Genomic DNA, 22,281 nt, shown 5'->3' on the forward strand with positions numbered 1-22,281 from the left:
GGATCTACACAACGCACAGGACGCGCGAGCGAGCCGCTCAGAATGGCGTTAAAACCCGACGGATCTCCGGTTCCCGACCACACGCGTCCGTCTGATGCTTGAGGATTTACTCACGGAGGCGAGTGACAGACGCTCTGCATGTAAACATATGAACGAACGTGAACGCGCTTTATTTACATATTAATCCCCGTCACAGACGCACAGATGAGCTGATGATCTCAGGTCTGGACATTTCTGATGATTGATTGTCTGATTTTAAAGTGTCAGTAGAGCAGTAAGGCTGTGAGTGCTGCAGCAGAGCCAAAGAATCAGGGCCCTTTGCTGAATCAGGAGCCACTGGCCTCGTTTTGCACACTAGACATCTTTCTAAGCAAAAAACCCCCCCCAAAAACCTCAGGTGCAGCTGGTCTAGCCGTCTGGGGCGGTCACATGAGCGGGACGGGGTGCTTCTGAACCTTTCCTGAGCGGGACATGAAGATCCAGCACTGTGGACACTAGACAGACAGAGAGAAGTGTGTTTGTCTGCTGCCATTAAGAAGATGAAGATGATGATGAAGATGAAGATGGCGGATGCGAATATGAGACATCTTCTGCTCCTGTGTGTGTTCTGCGCACTCTCCGGTGAGTATCATCATCTGAATAGGGGCTTGCAAACCAGGGTCCCGGGACCCTCAGGGGCCCGCAAGGGAGTGAAAAGTTTAGAGAAAAACTGTATCTTAAAAAAATAAGGCAAAGCTAAAGAAATAAATTAGATTAAAATGGGGAAAAAAAGAGTTGGATATGGTTTTAAGTTATTAAAAAATATTTAAGTAATAAATATGATATTTAAGTAATAAAAATGGATAAGTTGAATAATGTAAGTAGACAAAAAAAAGTTTAAATAGAAGATAATTTGGTTTTATTACATTTTAAAGATGGATTTAAATAAACAAACAAGAAATTAATATGTTTGACTGGAATATGTAATGAGTGGAAAATAATGCAATGCTGTAATAGAAATTAAAACATGTTTAAATACAAAAAAGTATTGGAATAATTATAAATTGATTTAAATGAAGAATAACTTAATACATCTGATGAAAATAAATGAACCAATTTAATTAAATGACTTATTTGAGTACATATTTGATGAAATATTTAAACAAACATTTTGTTAAATAAACAAAAGATGATTAAGTTTGATAAAAAAAAAATTATGGATTTAAATAAATAATCAAGAAGTGACTGCATTTAATTTAAAATGAATAACAGTTGATGTAAAAAACATCTAATTAAAATAAATTGATAAAAATAAGCAATATTAAAGAACGCGTTGAAAGAAATTATTATAAATTGATATAAATGAATAACATTTGATTAAAATAAATAACTGAATTTGTTTGATTTAAGTGAAATGAAATTATTAAAATAAATGAATTTGATTACAATGAAGATTTGGTTATAATAAATAAATACAATTCGATGTAAATAACTAAACATAAATATTGATTCAAATAAACTAAGCAATCAAAATCGTCATTAAAATAAGATCATGCTCCATGAAGATATTTAGTAAATTTCCTACAGTAAATATATCAAAACCTAATTTTTGATTAGTAATATGCATATGCTTTAAAGGCGATTTGATTTAACCCAAAAAAGTAAGTATTCATGCTGCCTTAACATTTTAAGTTTAGTCAACACGAAATGTTAAGTTGTACTACATGATAACATGGATGTTTTGTTGAGTTGATTAAACGTAAAATTAATAACTTAAAAAACCAAAACATTTGACCGAAGCATGATTTAAATGAATACATTTGATTAAAATAAAATAATTTGATTTACTATAATGACTAGAAAAATAATGCAATGATGTAATAGAAATTAAATAAAACATTTTGAAAGAAATCATTATAGATTGATTTAAATAAATAGATATAGATATAAAAATAAAGAGACTATCGATTTTTTTTATGCCAAAAATCATTAGGATATTAGGTAAAGATCACGTTCCATGAAGATATTTAGTTATTTTTCCTACCATAAATATATCAAAACTTAATTTTGATTAGTAATATGCATTGCTGAGAACTTCATTTGGACAACTTTAACCCTTGTGCGACCTTATGGACATTTTTTCTCCATTTCAGTTTTGTTTTTTGTTATAAGTGTGGCTGTGTTATTGCCTTAAACTACATACATCTTGGTTCAGGTGTGTATTTTTATTGAAATTTTAATATTTCACCCTCGTTTCCTTAAAAAAAAAAAACTATTTTCCTATTGCCAAAATGCAACCTGGGCTGTTTTTTTTTTTTACTGTAAACGAGACAAACTTATATCTAAAAGCAGAATTGCGACAAACGAGCCGTTTTTGAGATTGACGGTGATTTCGTTTTGTGGTCAATGGCCGGTGAATGGGAGAACTAGGGGCATATCTTTGAGCGCATCAAAATCCATATTTTTACAACACTAAGAAGACTCGACACACCATGAAACTTTGCTGGAAGTATCGCCTGGGTCTCTACACATGAACTCCAGCATTGAGAACATTGTTTGTGTACACAGAGTTTACTAAAAAGAAAGGTTTTGAACAACTCACTTTCACTGTTTGAGTTTCCGCTCGCGGCCGTCTTGCCAGTCAAGAAGAGTCGATCTCCGAATGCGAATGAATGGACTCCATAGGACGAAATATTAGGCTTATATGAGGCTCTTTTTACAACTAGAAGGTTAATATTGTTTTTCACTTGCGACAAAACAACGAATTAGTCATGCATTTATATGGAAATATGCTTTAGGAGCTATCCATCCTCGCTTTCGGAGATCTACACTTCTTGACTGGCAAGACGAGCGGAAACTCAAACAGTGAAAGTGAGTTGTTCAAAACCTTTCTTTTTAGTAAACTCTGTGAACACAAACAATGTTCTCAATGCTGGAGTTCATGTGTAGAGATCCAGGCGATACTTCCAGCAAAGTTTCATGGTGTGTCCAGCCTTCTTAGTGTTGTAAAAATATCGATTTTGATGCGCTCAAAGTTATGCCCCTAGTTCTCCCATTCACCGGCCATTGACCATTGATCACGGTCAATCTCAAAAACGGCTCGTTTGTCGTAATTCTGCTTTTAGGTATAAGTTTGTCTCGTTTATATTAAAAAAAAACAGCCCAGGTTGCATTTTGGCAACAGTTATCCTTTAAGGACAAAAATGTCCACATTGAAACCCATTAAAACTGCAATTTTGTAACCCAGTGCCTAGGGCTGGGCAATTTGGCTTAGAATCAAAATCTCGATTAATTGAACATTCTAACCCGATTACGATTAATGAACGATTATTTTATTTATTAATAAAATTATATTTAATTACATTTATATAATATTTATTTTTTTGCCCTCATAGTTCACTGACAAGTTTTGTACAGTAAATATGTTCACATATTACAAGCGAGAGATTTTTGGATGAAGGGTGCATTACTTGATTTTAAAATAATTGAAGGAAACACACTATCTACGATCTATGATTATTAATTGAACATCAGTGTTGAACAACTGAAATTAAAGCAAGCATTGCTTAAAACGAAAAGTCACATTTTTCTTTAATTAGTGAAAATAAATAACTTGCACTATTGGAAACAAAATAAATAATTTTCAATGTTTTTCATATTAAAAGTAGAAAATAAGCAGTATCTCCTCTAAATAAAATTACCCTTGTATATCCTGTAAATACTTTTTACTGTATAAATACTGTTTAAGCTCTCCATCGACATGTCGGCGGAATAACGGAACGGAGCGCTAGTGTTTTTTAAAGGGAAAGTAATTGAAATAATCTTCCTGGAAAAATTTTAACGATTATAGGTTCTGAATGTCGATTTCGATTATTTTTCGATTAATCGCCCAGCCCTACCAGTGCCATTTGACTATAAAATGATGCAATGTTTGCTAATAGGCGTTGATTCTATCGGCAAAACTTCAAATTTAAAATTTATACCATTTTTTTTTTTCTAGATTGTGCCATTTTTTCAAATTTGGCATATAAAAGATATACCCATTTTTTGTGTTTTCTGCTTATGAATATTATAGTCTATTATAGAGTCAATTGGAAAAGTAATGCAGCTATAGTTGTGTGAGTATGTTGGTAAGGATGTCAGAGTGTGGTTTGCATGTGTTTACTAATAAATTTTATGGGTGTAATTAGTTTGAAAGAAATGATATTGTACTGGCAATCAAAAATCCCACTCCATGTCTATGAGTCTCACCCTTGGCAGGGTCATAGGGTCTTGAGAAAACTAGGAATGAGGTCAAAGAAGGTTAATGAGCTTTGAGGATTTTTCTTTTTCACCCAAACACACATTTTAATCCTTGATTGCACTTTTTCATTTGTTATTGTTTTTGTACAGAGATACAAGGTGAGCTTGGATTTGATGTAGAAGTTCAGAAGCCCCTAAACGCATTGTTTTTGTTTTGACCTCAAGAAAATGCTGATTGTAGTCCGGTAGATTTTATACAAAGTTTGAGTGTTCGCACAGCCAGACAGGTGTTCGCAAAGCAAAACCTAGACATATTTGGTGCTTGAGGGCTTGGTCATTTCATTGCTTGTAAGATGAAGAGACGTTACTCAGCAGAGGAAGATCTGGAGCTAGTGTTGCCCACTGACGAAGAGCATTATGGAAAGATACCAGCTTTAAAAGCATTACAATTCTGAAAATGAATGAATGTTTGGTAATTATGAATAGAAGAGATGCTGATAAAAAAACAACAGTCGGTAGAAGTGGAAAAAAATATTTATATATAACATTTCTGTGACAGTTTTTTGACATGGACATTTTTGTCCATTATGGACAATTATATTATATTTATTATATATATATTTTTTTTAAATCTGACACTACATAAAAAATCTAAATGCCTCAAAATTAGTGTTGTTGTTCTTCACTGACACACCCAAGAAGCTAATAAGCAAAGAAAAAAAATTCTGCTTGGCATTAAGTATATGGAAATTAACTACTATTTTTCATTTTTTCATAAAAAAACACATGTAGCATTATGTAAACAAACCAGCATTTAAAGGGTTAAAATTCTGAAAATTAATGTTTACTGGTTGCAGATGCTGGTTAAAATCAACATCAGTGAAAGTGGAAAAATATATTAATAAATCATATTTTTATGTCAGTTTTTGGACATGGACATTTTTGTCCATTTTGCACCTATGTGTAATTATAATTTTTTTGAGTGCACAAGGGTTAAAGGAGATTTTCTCAAATAGTTGTATCTCAGCCAAATATTGTCCTATCCAATGTATAAAAAAAAAGGTGGATATTTGAGTTGAGTAAGCATAAAATTAATAACTTAAAAAAACAAAACATTTGACTGAAGCATGATTTAAATGAATACATTTGATTAAAATAAAATAATACAATATGATTTACTATAATGACTAGAAAAATAATGCAATGATGTAATAGAAATTAAATAAAACATTTTGAAAGAAATCATAATAGATTGATTTAATAAATAATATTTAATTAAAATAAAGAGATTATTGATTTTTTATGCCAAAAATCATTAGGATATTAGGTAAAGATCACGTTCCGTGAAGATATTTAGTTATTTTTTCTACCATAAATGTATCATAACTTAATTTTTGATTAGTGATATGCATTGCTAAGAACTTCATTTGGACAACTTTAAAGGAGATTTTCTCAAATAGTGGTATCTCAGCCAAATATTGTCCTATCCAATGAAAAAAAAAAAAAAAAAAAAGTGGATATTTGAGTTGAGTAAGCGTAAAATTTTAAGAAGCACGAACACTTACTTTTTAAGTTGAAACAACTTTCTTTTAAAGGTATAATAATGAATGAAAAGCATATTTCTTGATGTTTAGTGTGATGATCAGAGCTGTGTGTCTGCAGTGTCTCTGTGTAACGGTGCGTGTGCAGAGGTGGATTCGGACACCGAGGCCGTGGCGGGACGCAGTTTCAAGCTGGGATGCATTTCCTGTAAGATGCGAGGAGAGATGGAGGCCACGGCTACCATCGACTGGCTGTTCAGGGCGCGAGGAGAGGCCGACTTCGTACACGTGAGTTCTGAGGGTCGATACAGCTCCATAAAAGCAGCATAAATGAATCATAAGAGCAGATCGTGTGACTCCAGGACTATATTCCTTCCAAGTCTTCTGAGGTTTATGTGAGGAACAGACAGGAATAGAGTCATGAAGCTAAATTTGGCTCTGCTCTTAAAACACTGCAGCTCTTATGAGACTTTAATGGTGACTTTCAGTTAAACTTCATTCAAATAAATAAATAAACATTTGGTAAATTAACTCTGTTCACACTTTATATGAATTAAATGTATTTGTTTTACTTGCCATTTATCAAATGCTTTAGCCATTTATTATTTTTAGCTTTTTTTTTTTTTAAATAAATACTTATTTGTGTTTATTCAGACATTCAGGTATTATTTATTGTTTTGTTTTTAACAGTTAATTTGATGAAATGATTGAATTTGATTTGTTCTAATTAACACGTTATTTTAATTAAATGTATTTACAATTGTTTATTGATTTAGTCATTTATTTATTATGTGAATAAATGCTGTTTTGTATTTATTTAGTTGTTTGGGTATTATTTATTTACATCAAATTGTATTTATTTTTAACAATTAATCTGATTAAATTATTACTTTTGATTTATTGTAATTAAAAATGATTTTAATTAAATGTATTTGTTTTATTTATTTTACTCAGTCTTTCGTTTATTAATTTAGTCATTTATTTATTATTTTTAGCTATTTATTATGTGAATAAATGCTGTTTTGTATTTATTTAGTCATTCGGGTATATTTATTTACATCAAATTTGATTTATTTTTAACAATTTGATTAAATTATTACTTTTGATTCGTTGTAATTAAAAATTGATTTCAATTAAATGTATTTGTTTTATTTATTTTACTCAAATGCATTTCGTTTATTAATTTAGTCATTTATTTATTATTTTTAGCCTTTTTTGTATTTATTTAATTGTTTGGGTATTATTTTAAATGCCCAAATAAAATATTAGTAAAATAAATACATTTAATTAAAATAAAATCTTTGATGTAAGTAAATAATTTTATGCATTTCACATAAATAAACGGCTAAAAATAATAAATAAATAAATCGATGAACGAAAGCACTTGATTAAAGTGAGGCATTCACAAAAAATGCTAAAAATAATAAATAAATGACTAAATCAATAAACAAAAGCATTTGATTTAAATAAATAAAACATACATTTTATTCAAATAAAGTTTGAATTAGATTAAATCAAATTTGATGTAAATAAATGTGTGAATGATTAAAACAAATGCAAGAAAGCAAGTAAATATTTTTTTTTTATATATATAAGATAAAGTAAAATATTAATTAAAAATATAAAAAATATTAGAATAACCAACTAAATAAATAAACAAAAGCATTTGACTAAAATAAATAAATAAAGCATTATAAACTAAATATACACACGTGGACAAAATTGTTGGTACCCTTCGGTCATTGAAAGAAAAACTCACAATGGTCACAGAAATAACTTTAATCTGACAAAAGTAATAATAAATAAAAATTCTATGAATGTTAACCAATAAAAAGTCATTGCTTTTCAACCGTGCTTTTTAAAAAAAATTAAACTCATGAAACAGGCCTAGACAAAAATGATGGTACCCCTAGAAAAGACTGAAAATAATGTTAATTCAAGGTGTGTCCACTAATTAGCATCACAGGTGTCTACAATCTTGTAATCAGTCAGTGGGCCTACATATACTGCCCTCCAAAAGCAAAGCGCAGTAACTACGCATTTGGTCAAAATTGAATTAATGCTTAAAATGGACTTTGTGACAACTTTGAGACAGTCTCCGGGTACAATTTCGTCCTGTTTCAGAGAAACACGTGTCAAAATGTTTGACTAGCTGGTGTAAAACTTTTAAAGGCATTTTTCTCAGTTTCAGTGTTGGTGTAGTTACTGCTTTTTGCCTTTGGAGGGCAGTATAGGGCTCCAGGCAGTCACTGTGTTGTTTGGTGAGTTTTTCCTTCATTGACCGAAGGGTACCAACAATTTGTTTAGTTAAAGTGAAATATTAAAACAAAGCAAATTAGATGTAAATAAAAACAAATGTAAATAATTAACTTATATAATTTGATTAAAATGAAAAAATTCACAATGTCCTTTTTAAAGCCTGACAGGCGTCTTGAAGTGGTCCATGTTTAGGGAAGGAGGGATGTTTGGTGATTTGCCGAACTGAATGTCTGACGCTTTGTCGTCTGGTGGTCAGATTTACAGCTACGACGGCGAGGCGTCCAACGTGATCGACGAGCGCTTCCAGGATCGCGTGGAGTGGCACGGCAGCAAGAAAACCTTCGACATTCAGGACGCGTCTGTGGACATCCTCAACGTCACCTTCAACGACTCCGGCGTCTACCGCTGCATCTTCAACAGAGTCCTCCTCTACAAACACCTCGAGTTCCCCACCATCGCCAGCAAAGAGGTCCACCTCACCGTCGTGGCCAAAGGTACGAATGAAGTCCTTCTGTGTCAGCTCTCAGCGCTCTACACTGCAAACATTTCACTTCCAGATCTGACGCTGAAAACAAATATTTAGGAGCACAGTCAGAATTTCAGAAGCACCCTCTAATCAATAATCAAAAGAATTAGCCGTCCCATTACGAGCTGATATTTGACTCCTACAGTGATTTACAGAGGAGTTTTGTTTGTACTTTTCTAATGGCATTTTTCTAACTTTATTCAGTTGGCTTGAGAAAGCCGATCTGCTATTTAAGCTTTTTATTCTTCCTCTTAGACTACATTTCTAAACACTACTCCTCCTAGCCTAGTTTTGAATGGGGAAAAATGCAACGCTAATTATGGCCGTGAAGCCCTGCCTTCTTAGTGAAAGAGCCAATCGTTGATTAGTAAAGTCAGCGCGTCACTGCGGCTGTGTTAGGCCCCGATCACACCGAACGTGCCTTTTAGTTCTAAAAACGCGAGGCGCACAGCACTGCCTTGTTTGGTGACTTTTAATGAAAGAGCAGTGTGCTGCGTTTTTTTTATGTTGCTAAGCAACGACCAAAACAGCTGTCCTGTCAGTCAATTCAAAGGATTATTGCGCGAGCACCCTAAAATCTTAGTTTTTTGCTGTTAAGTAAACTGTCATATTAGCAGAGACCCTAAATAATACAGCTCCGGGTTACCCACGATAGACACCAAAGGTTTCTCCTCTATTTCTTGCAGTCTCCGGACTTTTTAAGCAACGGTAAACTTTCACCATCACAACAGAAGGCCCGCCTCTCCATTCATTCGATTGGACAATGGAAAAGAACGCGAATGACGTTGGGCGTTTTTCCGCTCAGAGTTGATTTTTTTTCAACTTCAGGCGCTCAGAGCGCTCCTGCAAAAACGCGAGGCGCGGGGGGCGCATAAGCAGCGCGTAGAACGCTCACTGCCAACAGAAAACCATTCAAAAGAGGCGCCTCCAACTGCAAAAACGCGTTCGGTGTGATCTGGGCCTTAGGAGTCCCGGTTGCTATAGAAACAATCGGCGCTCTAATGCTGCGTTCCAGGCAGGTTTTTGAGCTCGTAAATCACGACTTCAAATCACGACTTTGCAGCGTTCCAGGCAGAGGTTGCGTTAGACTTTTTCGTTGTCTGTCATTTTGACGGACAGGGTGGTAAAAATTCCCGTCATAATCTATTATTACCCGTCATTTGAATTTTCATATTATAATAATGCATTTAATTGCTTTTATTTTTGTTCAAATTTTAATTTTTAATAATGAACCTACAATGCAAGCATACTGTATAGGTTTTAGGGCTGGGTAAAAAATATCGATTCTCCGATTTTAATCGATCTTCAGTTTAACCCAACCATATCGATTCGGGAAATCCCCAAATCGATTCTTAATGCACGTGCTTCACGTAAGAGTAGGGCTGGGCGATAAAACGATAACGATATATATCGCGATAGACAAGAGATCGATATCAATAAAAAATGTGTTCGATAAAACGTTCGATATTTTGTATTCTTCGTCGGCCCGCCCAGCCCCCCTTTAACGTTCAGTTCATAGCGCCAGATCACAATAGAAGTTAAGGTTATCTTTCCTACAGAACGGGTCCATGTTGTTGTATTAAACAAACTAAATAGCCTTATGTTATTAATCTTATTCACACGACGGCATTTGATTTCTGTCTCTACATGATGGCGCGTTTACAATGTCTCCTCACAGACGGGATCGCGGACTCCATTCATAAAAACGGACTTTACTATAGGGCGGAATGCCGCGGAATTCGTCGATTTTTGGACCAATAAATCAAAAGTTGGTCTGTTAATTAATTCAGGTCGCGATATGGACTAGTGTCTGTGAAAACTGAAATGCAAAAAGACCGTTTCAATAAGAATCCTGCATGTTCCGTTTGCCTATGAATGGAGGAGACGCGTTTTATTTTCACTACACGCATAACTTACTGCACACGTGACGCTCCCGCTAATTTTTGGCCTTTGCATCTCACATGAACAGACAAACTCCAATAAATACATCTCCAAAGCTGCTGTGAGTGTCACTTTTTGTCAATTTTACCGTTTCATTAGTGAAACTAGCATCATTCATACTGTATTACACACTGAAACTTCACGGCAACCTGTCAAAATAAAAGTGCGGTTTAACATGTAACAGAACAATATTAGTCTTGTATTACTTTGTACAGTATAATGTAGGTGTTTATATGTTCACATTTAAATAATTTACATAAAACAATATATATGATAAAAAATAAAATAAAGAGTCACCACTTAATTGTTGAAAAAATACTATTATTATTAAACCTTTTTTTAACTGAATATAATTTTTCTTCTATGTATTAATTTTAACAGTAAAGCTCCGTTTATTTTTATTTTTAAAAATAAATCAGTGATTTTGCTTTCATTTGATTATCAGAAAAATTAAAACAAAAATTTCTGAAAAAAAAAAAAAAGATTGTAAGGCCCTATTGTTCAAAATGTTGAAAGTTTTGGACTTATTTTTTCACTTAAATAAATACTTTTGTTATTACACAAAGTATAGGCTAAAGTACCGGGAAAGAAGTAATGTTGGCTACTGGCAACCAGCAATCTGTGCAGAAAAAAATATAATCAGCCAAGTACTTTGCAACAACCTCTGACCTGTGGTCAAGCCGTACTTCTGGGCCATACATTAGCTTGACCATTCACTTCATCGACAATGAATGGGGTTTGAATTGAGGATTAAGAGATAATTAAGTGTATATTGTGACTTTAGACTTATGTTTACATTTTAATTATATGAGTTTTCCATGGTCGTTGACATTTCTGTCTTAATAACTGAGGGGATTATGATCAGAGGCAGGTTAAGTTTAAAATAAAAATGCTTGAGTGTAATATATTTTTCTCCTGGTCCTTATTTTAAATGGGTCATAAAAATATCAATAATTATCGATATCGACCGATATGAAACACTGATATCGTGATATAGTTTTCAGCCATATCGCCCAGCCCTACGTAAGAGGATATGAATATTCACCTCTCGTCCTGAAGGTGTCACTAGTGTTCCTGCTGAGAGAGTTTTCTCAACCGCTGGTGATCTAATCACAGCGCAAAGGAGCTATCAGAACATCTTGATCAGCTGCTTTTTTTTTGCAGAAAAATCTGGTGATCAAAAATGATTAGCTGTAGTTAAGAACTGTTAGTTTTATGGACAGTTAGAATGTTTTGTAAACGCAGACAAGGGCTTTATAATGGGCCTGTTTTGAACGTTTTGAATTTAGAAAAATGTTTTATTTCTTAAACACGTTTGAAGATCTTAATAGATTTCACTGTTGCACATTTACAGTCTTTTTATTTTTTTTACAGTAATGTGCATTTTGCAGTTTGTTTGCATGGTGTACAATGGATGCACATATTTATGACTTCCTGTTACAGTGTTCATTTAAAATAAAAGTTGTTTTTAAACTGTGTGCACCCTATTATTAATGTAGATGTGTATTTCAGTAATAAACTTAAGTGCAGAGTTTCAGTTACAAGAATTTATATCAAAATATGGATCCCATGTCTGCAAAACTAACATTTTAAATGAAATATCGATAGCTAATCGATATCGAATCGAATCGAATCGAAACCATAAAAATAAGAATCGAATCGAATCGCCGAATTGGTCACAATACCCAGCCCTAACAGGTTTTCATTTCATTTATTTATGAAGAGAACAGATGAACAATACCACACTCAGGAGTGACAAAACAACAAAACATGCAGGACTGGGTAAAAAAATTGATTTCTCGATTTGAATAGATTCTCATTTTTATAGACTAATATTTCTTAAATCCCAGTCGATCTTTCGGTATATGCTGTTTGTGAAGAGTAGGCTGCATAGTGTGCCTCATTTGTTACTTTCAATATGAAAACGCCTCAGATTTCAAATTCTGTCCATTTCGTTAGAAAATTCAAGTAATAAATACCGTTTTGGCGCTCTTTAATGTGGCGTGATAGATCGCTGTAGCCTTAACTGGGTACTGGTGTAATCAAACGCATAGCAAAGGATTCGTAAGAGTTTATTTTTTTTGTTCTGGATAACGTGCTCTGAGCGAACACTGGAGCGCATTTGCCACCAACTGGACAGGGGTGGGAACTACAGTTACAAAATAAGCGTTTTTTTAACGCTATTGGAACACAAGGAACCGTATTTATGAGGCAGTTCTTGTTGGATTTCTTTGGAGATTTAAAAAAATGAAATTTAATCGTAAGCTTGGTGAACAGTTTTGGAGAATTCAACGTTTCCCCATTCAAAGAGATAGGAGCTGCACTTGCCTGCATGAGAGACGTTTCAAAGATGGCCGCCGAGTCACATGACTTGCCTTAAAGAGGCTCTTCAGACTGATCTGACTTATAGTTTTCATCAAATTGAAGATTGAAAATCATCAAACTCCCATAGACTTACATTGAGGGAATGTTCAAATGATCAACACTATTCAAACTCACACTGACAAAACTCCCACAATCCCTTCAGACTCAATCAAGCGGACGTTTTTCCTGAACGCGGAAGTCACGCCTGACTGAAGAATGCTTTGCATTTCCGGTCTCCGGTGTTCCTAGTTAAAGTATATGTTCCGAGCTGTTAATCTATTGTTAAACCTATTCAAATGTTTTTAAAAAAAGCAGATGGCTCTATACTGCCCTCCAAAGGCAAAGCACAGTAACTACACATTTGGTCAAAATTGAGTTAAGGCTTAAACGGATAGTTCACCCAAAAATGAAAATGTGATGTTTATTTGCTCACCCCCAGGGCATCCAAGATGTAGGTGACTTTGTTTCTTCAGTAGAACACAAACGAAGATTTTTAACGAAAACCCTTTGCAGTCTGTCAGTCATATAATGGACAAATCCAAATTCAATTCAATTCACAATCCAACAATTCAAATTATTTAATTGAATAAAAGTTACACTTAAAGTGTTTGGTCACATTTGACTGCTAAAGAGTTTGAGAACATATCAATGATGTCTCTTCATCACTCCCCAGAATAAAATGCGATTGTAAAGCGTATTCAGAGTAGTTAACACTACACAGTCAATGCACATTAGGTGTTAATAATTACTCGAAATTGCTGCAAATATGTGACCCTGGAGCACAAAACCAGTCTTAAGTCGCTGGGGTATATTTGTAGCAATAGCCAAAAATACATTGTATGGGTCAAAATTATTGATTTTATGTCAAAAATCATTAGGAAATTAAGTAAAGATCATGTTCCAAGAAGATTTTTTGTAAAATTCCTACTGTAAACCTATCCAAATGTAATTTTTGATTAGTAATATGCATTGCTAAGAACCTAATTTGGACAACTTTAAAGGTGATTTTCTCAGGATTTTGATTTTTTTGCATCCTCAGATTCCAGATTTCAAATAGATGTATCTCAGCCAAATATTGTCCTATCCTAACAAACCATACATCAATAGAAAGCTTATTTATTGAGCGTTCATATGATGAATACATCCCAGTTTTGTCAAATTTAACCTTATGACTGGTTTTGTGGTCCAGGGTCACATATAGTCAAACTACTGTCTATCCTACTGAAACCCATTCACAGTGGCGAGTTGTTTGAAACTATTGAGAGCTCCATGAACCCCGCGGCGAGATCAAAGCGTGTCGCAACTCTGTTTCTAAACGGCTCTGGTTTATGTGTGGTGCAGAGGGATCCTGGGAGTTTTAATTTGAATTTTGACAGTTGGAGTTTGAATAGTGTTGATCATTTGAACATTCCCTCAATGTAAGTCAATGGGGTTTTGATGATCTTCAATATTCAATTTGATAAACTCTGATCCGTCTGAACAGATAGAGCACACTCAGTGAGATCAGTCTGAAGAGCTGGCCAGAGATTGGTGGTTCTAGCTGGAAAGCTCTAGGAGGAGGAGCGTTCAGAAATTTAGTTTAAGAAGAAGAAAAATAGCTGATAAGTGAATCAGTTTCTCAAACCACCCTAATACAGTTAGAAAAATGCCATCGCAGAGGTACAAACAAAAGTCTTTAAATCTCTTTAACTAGTCAAATTTTTGATCAGATTTTTAGATTATTGATTAGAAGGTGCTCCTAAAAAGAAATGTCAGCATAGAGTCCTTTCTCAAGAATGTCCTGAAGCAGGAAATGAGGCGTGTGTTCAGTGTGACGGACAGTAGAGCGAGTGTGTTTGTGTGTTTCAGCCACGCGTGGGACGGCGTCTATCGTGTCGGAGGTCATGATGTACGTGTCCATCATCGGTCTGCAGCTCTGGCTGTTGGTGGAGATGATCTACTGCTACAGGAAGATCGCAGCCGCCGGAGAGGAAGCGCTCAGAGCCAGCGCGTCAGTAACACACAGCAAACACACCTCCATCAACACCACACACATTACAGCTGATACAAACTCATCTGTCACACTGCAGGACCCTTGGTTACTCGTTCATTAAGAAGTTTAGTGTATAGATCAGTGCTTTTTCTCATTTCACTTAGTTTGTCTTTGTATAGTACAATAACTAAAACTGAAATTCACAAAATAAATATAAACGATCATAGTATTTCAATGTTACAAGAGACACATTTTCACTAAATATTGACCAAAAATTTTGGGTACTTATTATCATTTTAGTTGTTAAATGTAATTTTACAGGAACAAAAATTACTGTTTACTTATTATTTTAACTATTTATAATCATCAAATTCAATTTTATAGGACCAAACATGTTGTTTATTCATTATTTTGACTATTTATTATTATTAAATTCAATTTTACAGGACCAAAAATATTGTTTACTCATTATTTAATGACTATTTTTAATTATTAATTTCAATTTTACAGGACTGAAAACAGTTTAGTCATAATTTTGACTATTTATTATTATTAAATTCAATTTTACAGGACCAAAAATATTGTTTACTCATCATTTAATGACTATTTTTAATTATTAATTTCAATTTTACAGGACTGAAAACAGTTTAGTCATAATTTTGACTATTTATAATTATTAAATTCAATTTTACAGGACCAAAAATATTGTTTATTCGTTATTTTGACTATTTATTATTATTAAATAACATTTTACAGGACTGAAAATACAGTTTACTCATTATTTTTTGACAATTTTTAATTATTAATTTCAATTTTACAGGACTGAAAACAGTTTAGTCATAATTTTGACTATTTATTATTATTAAATTCAATTTTACAGGACCAAAAATATTGTTTATTCGTTATTTAATGACTATTTTTAATTATTAATTTCAATTTTACAGGACTGAAAATACAGTTTAGTCACTATTTTGACTATTTATAATTATTAAATTCAATTTTACAGGACCAAAAATATTGTTTACTCATCATTTAATGACTATTTTTAATTATTAATTTCAATTTTACAGGACTGAAAATACAATTTAGTCACTATTTTGACTATTTATAATTATTAAATTCAATTTTACAGGACCAAAAATATTGTTTACTCATCATTTAATGACTATTTTTAATTATTAATTTCAATTTTACAGGACTGAAAACAGTTTAGTCATAATTTTGACTATTTATAATTATTAAATTCAATTTTACAGGACCAAAAATATTGTTTACTCATTATTTAATGACTATTTTTAATTATTAATTTCAATTTTACAGGACTGAAAACAGTTTAGTCATAATTTTGACTATTTATAATTATTAGATTACATTTTACAGGACCAAAAATATTGTTTACTCATCATTTAATGACTATTTTTAATTATTAATTTCAATTTCACAGGACTGAAAACAGTTTAGTCATAATTTTGACTATTTATAATCACCAAATTCAATTTTAAAGGACCAAACATATTGTTTACTCATTATTTTGACTATTTATAATTATTAAATTGAATTTTATAGGACCAAACATGTTGTTTATTCATTATTTTGACTATTTATTATTATTAAATAAAATTTTACAGGACCAAAAATATTGTTTACTCATCATTTAATGACTATTTTTAATTATTAATTTCAATTTTACAGGACTGAAAACAGTTTAGTCATAATTTTGACTATTTATAATTATTAAATTACATTTTACAGGACCAAAAATATTGTTTATTCGTTATTTTGACTATTTATTATTAAATAACATTTTACAGGACTGAAAATACAGTTTACTCATTATTTTTTGACAATTTTTAATTATTAATTTCAATTTTACAGGACTGAAAACAGTTTAGTCACTATTTTGACTATTTATAATCACCAAATTCAATTTTAAAGGACCAAACATATTGTTTACTTATTATTTTGACTATTTATAATTATCAAATTAAATTTGTTTGTTCATTATTTTGAGTAATATTTTTACAGGACCAAAAATATTACTCATTATTTTGACCAAAAAATATTAACTAAAACTGAAGGAAAAATAAATACACACACACACAACAAAAACTACTAAAAACCCTTAACTAAAATGCAAATGACAATATAACAATAAAAACCGCTTCAAAATGTTATTAAAAACACAATAATATCTCAATAACACTAAAACCATCTGTAAAGTTTTAATATCTTTTAGTTGCATCCATCAGATTATTTGCAAGTGTTTTTTTCAGGAAATGGCTATAAACGGTGTTTGTTTTGTGTGTTTCAGCGCGGAGTATCTAGCGATCGCGTCCGAGAGCAAAGACAACTGCGCCGGCGTTCAGGTGGCAGAATAGCACAGGTGAGTTAACCAGCGGTCCTAACTAGCCCTGGTTTAACTAGTCCAGGCCTCGTCTCTCTTTTTCCAACCTCTTTCTTGTTTCCCGTCTGCAGGCTTTTCCAGGACGCTCTTTCCAAACCTCTTCCTCCTGAACTGCCGTCACTGTCTCCTCCACTTCCTCCTCCTGTTTTTCTAAGCTTTTCTTAGCTCTGGACCTGATCTCCTCCGCATGACCTTTACGCTATGCATGGATAAACCCCCCTGGCGGTGGAGCGCGGTACTCCGGCCGCTCCCATAGAAACGCAATACGCTGATTTTGCACTAGAGATCAGTCTTTGTCACATCCGGAGGCCATATCTATATCTATATCCTACACATACTGTAAGAGCATCCGCCATGCACCGCCGCGGCTGCATGAGCTAGACGTGAATGTGAATGCAGATATGCCATTTGTATACGTTTGGAAACTCTTAGTGGTGTAATCCAAGTGCAATACGAGAATCAAACTCTAGCTCTTGAATGTAGCAAGCTCTCGTCGAACGTTTGAGATGCATTGTGGGTAAGCGCATTAGGACACCCGATCGCTCGCCCCAGATAGGCCCTTTCTGATATAATGTGATGATCATCATCATCTGTGGGAAATGCAGAAATGGATGCTGGGAAACGCAGGGCTGGTGGGCGGGAGTGCAGAGAACGAGAGAGAGAGAGATGTGCAATTAAATGAGTTGAAATGATTCCTGTGGACTGTTTGATTTGTGAGCGGATGCTGCTTTGTGTTTGATCATGTCAGTTAATTTAACATATACGACATTTGTTACATTTACTCTTTCACACACAATGGATATTCACACGGCTTTGTGCAAATTTGTAACATTTTGTAACATTTAAAAATAGGCATGAATTTAAAATGATCATCATGGGATTTAGACTAAACGAAATGGTTTTAAAATAATGATGACGGATGGTTAAGAAAAATGAACGGTGTATAAAAATCAGATAAAAATATAAAAAAAATTATAAGATAATCAGTACAGATGACTAAGAAATAAATTAACGATATGTAAAACACAATTCACATAAAATGAACAGTATATTAAAATAGTCATAAAATAATAACAGACAATTGAGACAAAATTAGCAGTATATAAAAAAAATCATAACAGATTATTAAGAAAAAAAAAACAATATATAAAAATTTCAGACAAAATTAACAGTATATAAAATATTCATAAAATAATCATAACAAGAAAATGAACAATATATGGAAATAATTATAACATGATTTAGACAAAATTAGCTGTATTTTAAAATAATTATAAAAGAACCATAACAGTTAATTATGACACAATTAACATTATATAAAATATTCATAAAAAATCGTAACGCATAACAAACCCACAAAATTAACAGTATTTAAAAAGAAGCATAAAATAATTATTACAGGAGATTAAGGAAAAATAACAATATATAAAAAATGATTCAGAGTAAAATATAAAAATAGTTATAAAATAATCATAACAGATAATTAAGAAAAAATTAATAATATATTATATTCATTAATATAACTTGTTAACACAAAATTAAGAGTATTAAAAATAATAAAATCATAACAGATTAAGAAAAACATTTACAATATATAAAAATAATCATAACATGATTCAGACAAAAATATAAAAATAATTATAAAATAATCATAACATGATTCAGACAAAAATATAAAAATAATAAAATAATCATAACATGATTCAGACAAAATTAACAGTATATAAAAATAAAATGATTATTACAAATGATTAAGAAAAAAAATACAGTATATAAAAATAATCATAACAGATTATTAAGGAAAAAAAAACTATATATAAAAAGAATCCTAACATGATTCAGCAAAAATTAACAGTATATAAAATATTCATAAAATAATCATAACAAGAAAATGAACAATATATGGAAATAATTATAACATGATTTAGACAAAATTAGCAGTATTTTAAAATAATTATAAAAGAACCATAACAGTTAATTATGACACAATTAACATTATTTAAAATATTCATAAAAAATCGTAACGCATAACAAACCCACAAAATTAACAGTATTTAAAAAGAAGCATAAAATAATTATTACAGGAGATTAAGGAAAAATAACAATATATAAAAAATAAACATAACATGATTCAGACTAAATTAACAGGATATAAAATAAAATAATAGTATAAAATAATCAACATGATTCAGAGTAAAATTTAAAAATAGTTATAAAATAATCATAACAGATAATTAAGAAAAAATTAATAATATATTATATTCATTAATATAACTTGGTAAACACAAAATTAAGAGTATTAAAAATAATAAAATCATAACAGATTAAGAAAAACATTTACAATATATAAAAATAATCATAACATGATTCAGACAAAAATATAAAAATAATTATAAAATAATCATAACATGATTCAGACAAAATTAACAGTATATAAAAATAAAATAATTATTACAAATGATTAAGAAAAAAAATACAGTATGTAAAAATAATCATAAAATAAGTTAATTGTGACAAAATTACCAGTATATAAAATATTCATAAAGTGATCATAACACGATAAACACACAAAGTGTAACGGTATTTAAAAATCATCATAAAATAATCATTACAGGTGATTAAGAAAAAAATTAACAGTATATAAAAATCATCATAAAATTATTATTACAAATAATTAAGAAAAAAATCAACATAAAAAATAACCATAACAGTTAATTACGACAAAATTATACAACAGTACAGTATACAGTATACAAAATATTCATAAAATAATTATAACACATGATAAATACAAAATAAAGCATTTAAAAATAAGCATAAAATAATCATTACAGGTGAATAAGACAAAAGTTCATAATATATAAAAAAAATTATAAAATAATCATAACAGATAATTAAGACAAAATTAACAGTATATTATTATTCATAAAATAATCATAAGACATGATAAACACAATTAAGAGTATTTAAAAATAATAAAATTATCATAACAGATTAAGAAAAAAATTAAACAATATACAAAAATAATCATAAAATATAAATAATACAAAATTAACAGTATACAAAAATAATTATTAAATAATCATTACAGATGATTAAGAAAAAACTAACAATATATACAAATAATCATAACATGATTCAGACAGAAATATAAAAATAATTATAAAATCATAACGTGATTCTGACAAAACAGTATATAAAAAAATCATAAAATAAGCATATCACATGATAAACACACAATAAAGAGTATTTAAAAATAATAAAATGATAACAGATTATTAAGAAAAAAAATAATATATAAAAAAATCTTAACATGATTCAAAATTAACAGTATTTTAAAATAATTATAAAATAATCCTTACAAATAATTAAGAAAAAAATTAAGAATATATAAAAATAATCATAAAATAACCATAACAGTTAATTACGACAAAATTAACAGTATATTAATATTCATAAAATATAAGCATAAAATAATCATTACAGGTGATTAAGAAATAAATTAACAATATATAATCATAATATGATTCAGACAAAATTAGTAGTATATAAAAATAATTGTTAAGAACAGTTAAGACATAAAATTAACAGTATATAAAATATTCATAAATAATCATCATAACAGATGATAAATACACAAACTTAACAGTATTTAAAAAAAATGAAAGATTATTAAGAAAAAAAAATATATACATATATACCAATAACAATAATAATAGATGAATAATACAAAATTAACAGTATATAAAAAAAAACTCAGACAAATGTAACAGTATTTAAAAATAATTATAAAATAATCATTACAGATGATCAAGAAAAAAATGAACAATATATAAAAATAATCATAACATGATTCAGACAAAAATATAAAAAATAATTATAAAATCATCATAACAGATAATTACGACAAAATTAACAGTATATTAATATTCATAAAATAATAATAACACATGATACACACAAAATTAACAGTATTTAAAAAAAATCATAACAGATTAAGAAAAAAATAACTATATAAAAATAATCATAATATGATTCAGACAAAATTAACAGTATTTTAAAATAATCATAAAATAATTATTACAAAAGATTAAAAAAATTAACAATATGTAAAAAATAATCATAAAATAACCATAACAGTTAATTACGACAAAATTAACAGTATATAAAATATTCATAAAATAATCGTAACACATGATAAATACACAATAATATAAGCACTTATAAACACAAAATAATATACAAAGCACAACATAAACAGTATTTTAAAAAAAAATCATTACAGATTATTAAAAAAAGAACAATATTTTAAAATAATCATAACATGATTCAGACAAAAATATAAAAAGAATTATAAAATAATCATAACAAATAATTAAGACACAATTAACAGTATTTAAAAAAATATCATAAAATAATTACTACAGATGATTTAAAAAATTACAATATATAAAAATAACAATTCAGACAAAAGTAACTGTTTATAAGAATAATCATAAAATAATGCTAACACAGGATTAATACAATTCATCAACAGTATTTAAAAACAATCATGCTGGTATTATATGTTTTGTTTGTGCTGAGCAGAGAATGCATATTTTCTGCAAGAATGAAACGGTGTGCTGCCGTACTACACTGGCCACATGTGAGTATGGTATCCCATAATGCAATGCACTCCACTTACATTTCCATTGGAATGAATGAACAGGTCATTGGAGACATGAGTTGACCAGACTGACATTATTACACATTAACTATGCTGAACAAACATATTTTACAATAATCAGACTCCACATGCTGTTTTTGAACCATACATACTGTGTCCTGCTTCACTGGGATTTTGAGAAGAATTGGTTAGAAAACACTGTGACAATATTTTTAAGGTGTAAATAAAGATTAGCATAGGACATTTTACACACAAATAACACAATACTTCAAAATGTCTCTTTAATTCAGTGTTTCTTTGTAAATATGCGTGAAATTTCCTAGAAATGTTTAGTTTATGTTTGAGTGGATGTTCATTTTGTCTGGGTTTTGCACAAATATAAAGTAT

General features: G+C 30.6%; 1 protein-coding gene across 1 annotated transcript; it reads left to right on the plus strand.

Moving 5' to 3' along the window:
• Nucleotides 1–7: 7 nt before the first annotated feature.
• On the plus strand, nt 8–17,920 carry LOC141289841 (sodium channel regulatory subunit beta-1-like). Its single transcript, XM_073822034.1, has 6 exons — nt 8–621; nt 5,884–6,050; nt 8,278–8,515; nt 14,701–14,842; nt 17,136–17,207; nt 17,300–17,920. Exons 1-5 carry the CDS (start codon nt 540–542, stop codon nt 17,200–17,202), a joined length of 696 nt encoding a protein of 231 aa, XP_073678135.1. The 5' UTR covers nt 8–539; the 3' UTR covers nt 17,203–17,207; nt 17,300–17,920.
• Nucleotides 17,921–22,281: the final 4,361 nt, after the last annotated feature.

Source organism: Garra rufa, chromosome 17 (genome assembly GCF_049309525.1).
Source record: "Garra rufa chromosome 17, GarRuf1.0, whole genome shotgun sequence".
NCBI classification, from domain to species: Eukaryota; Metazoa; Chordata; class Actinopteri; order Cypriniformes; family Cyprinidae; genus Garra; species Garra rufa.

Coding starts and splice junctions, on each gene's coding strand:
- LOC141289841 (XM_073822034.1), top strand. CDS start 540: ATGAAGATGATGATGAAGATGAAGATGGCGGATGCGAATATGAGACAT. Junction 622..5,883: donor TGTGTTCTGCGCACTCTCCG/GTGAGTATCATC, acceptor GTGTGTCTGCAG/TGTCTCTGTGTAACGGTGCG. Junction 8,516..14,700: donor CCTCACCGTCGTGGCCAAAG/GTACGAATGAAG, acceptor TGTGTGTTTCAG/CCACGCGTGGGACGGCGTCT.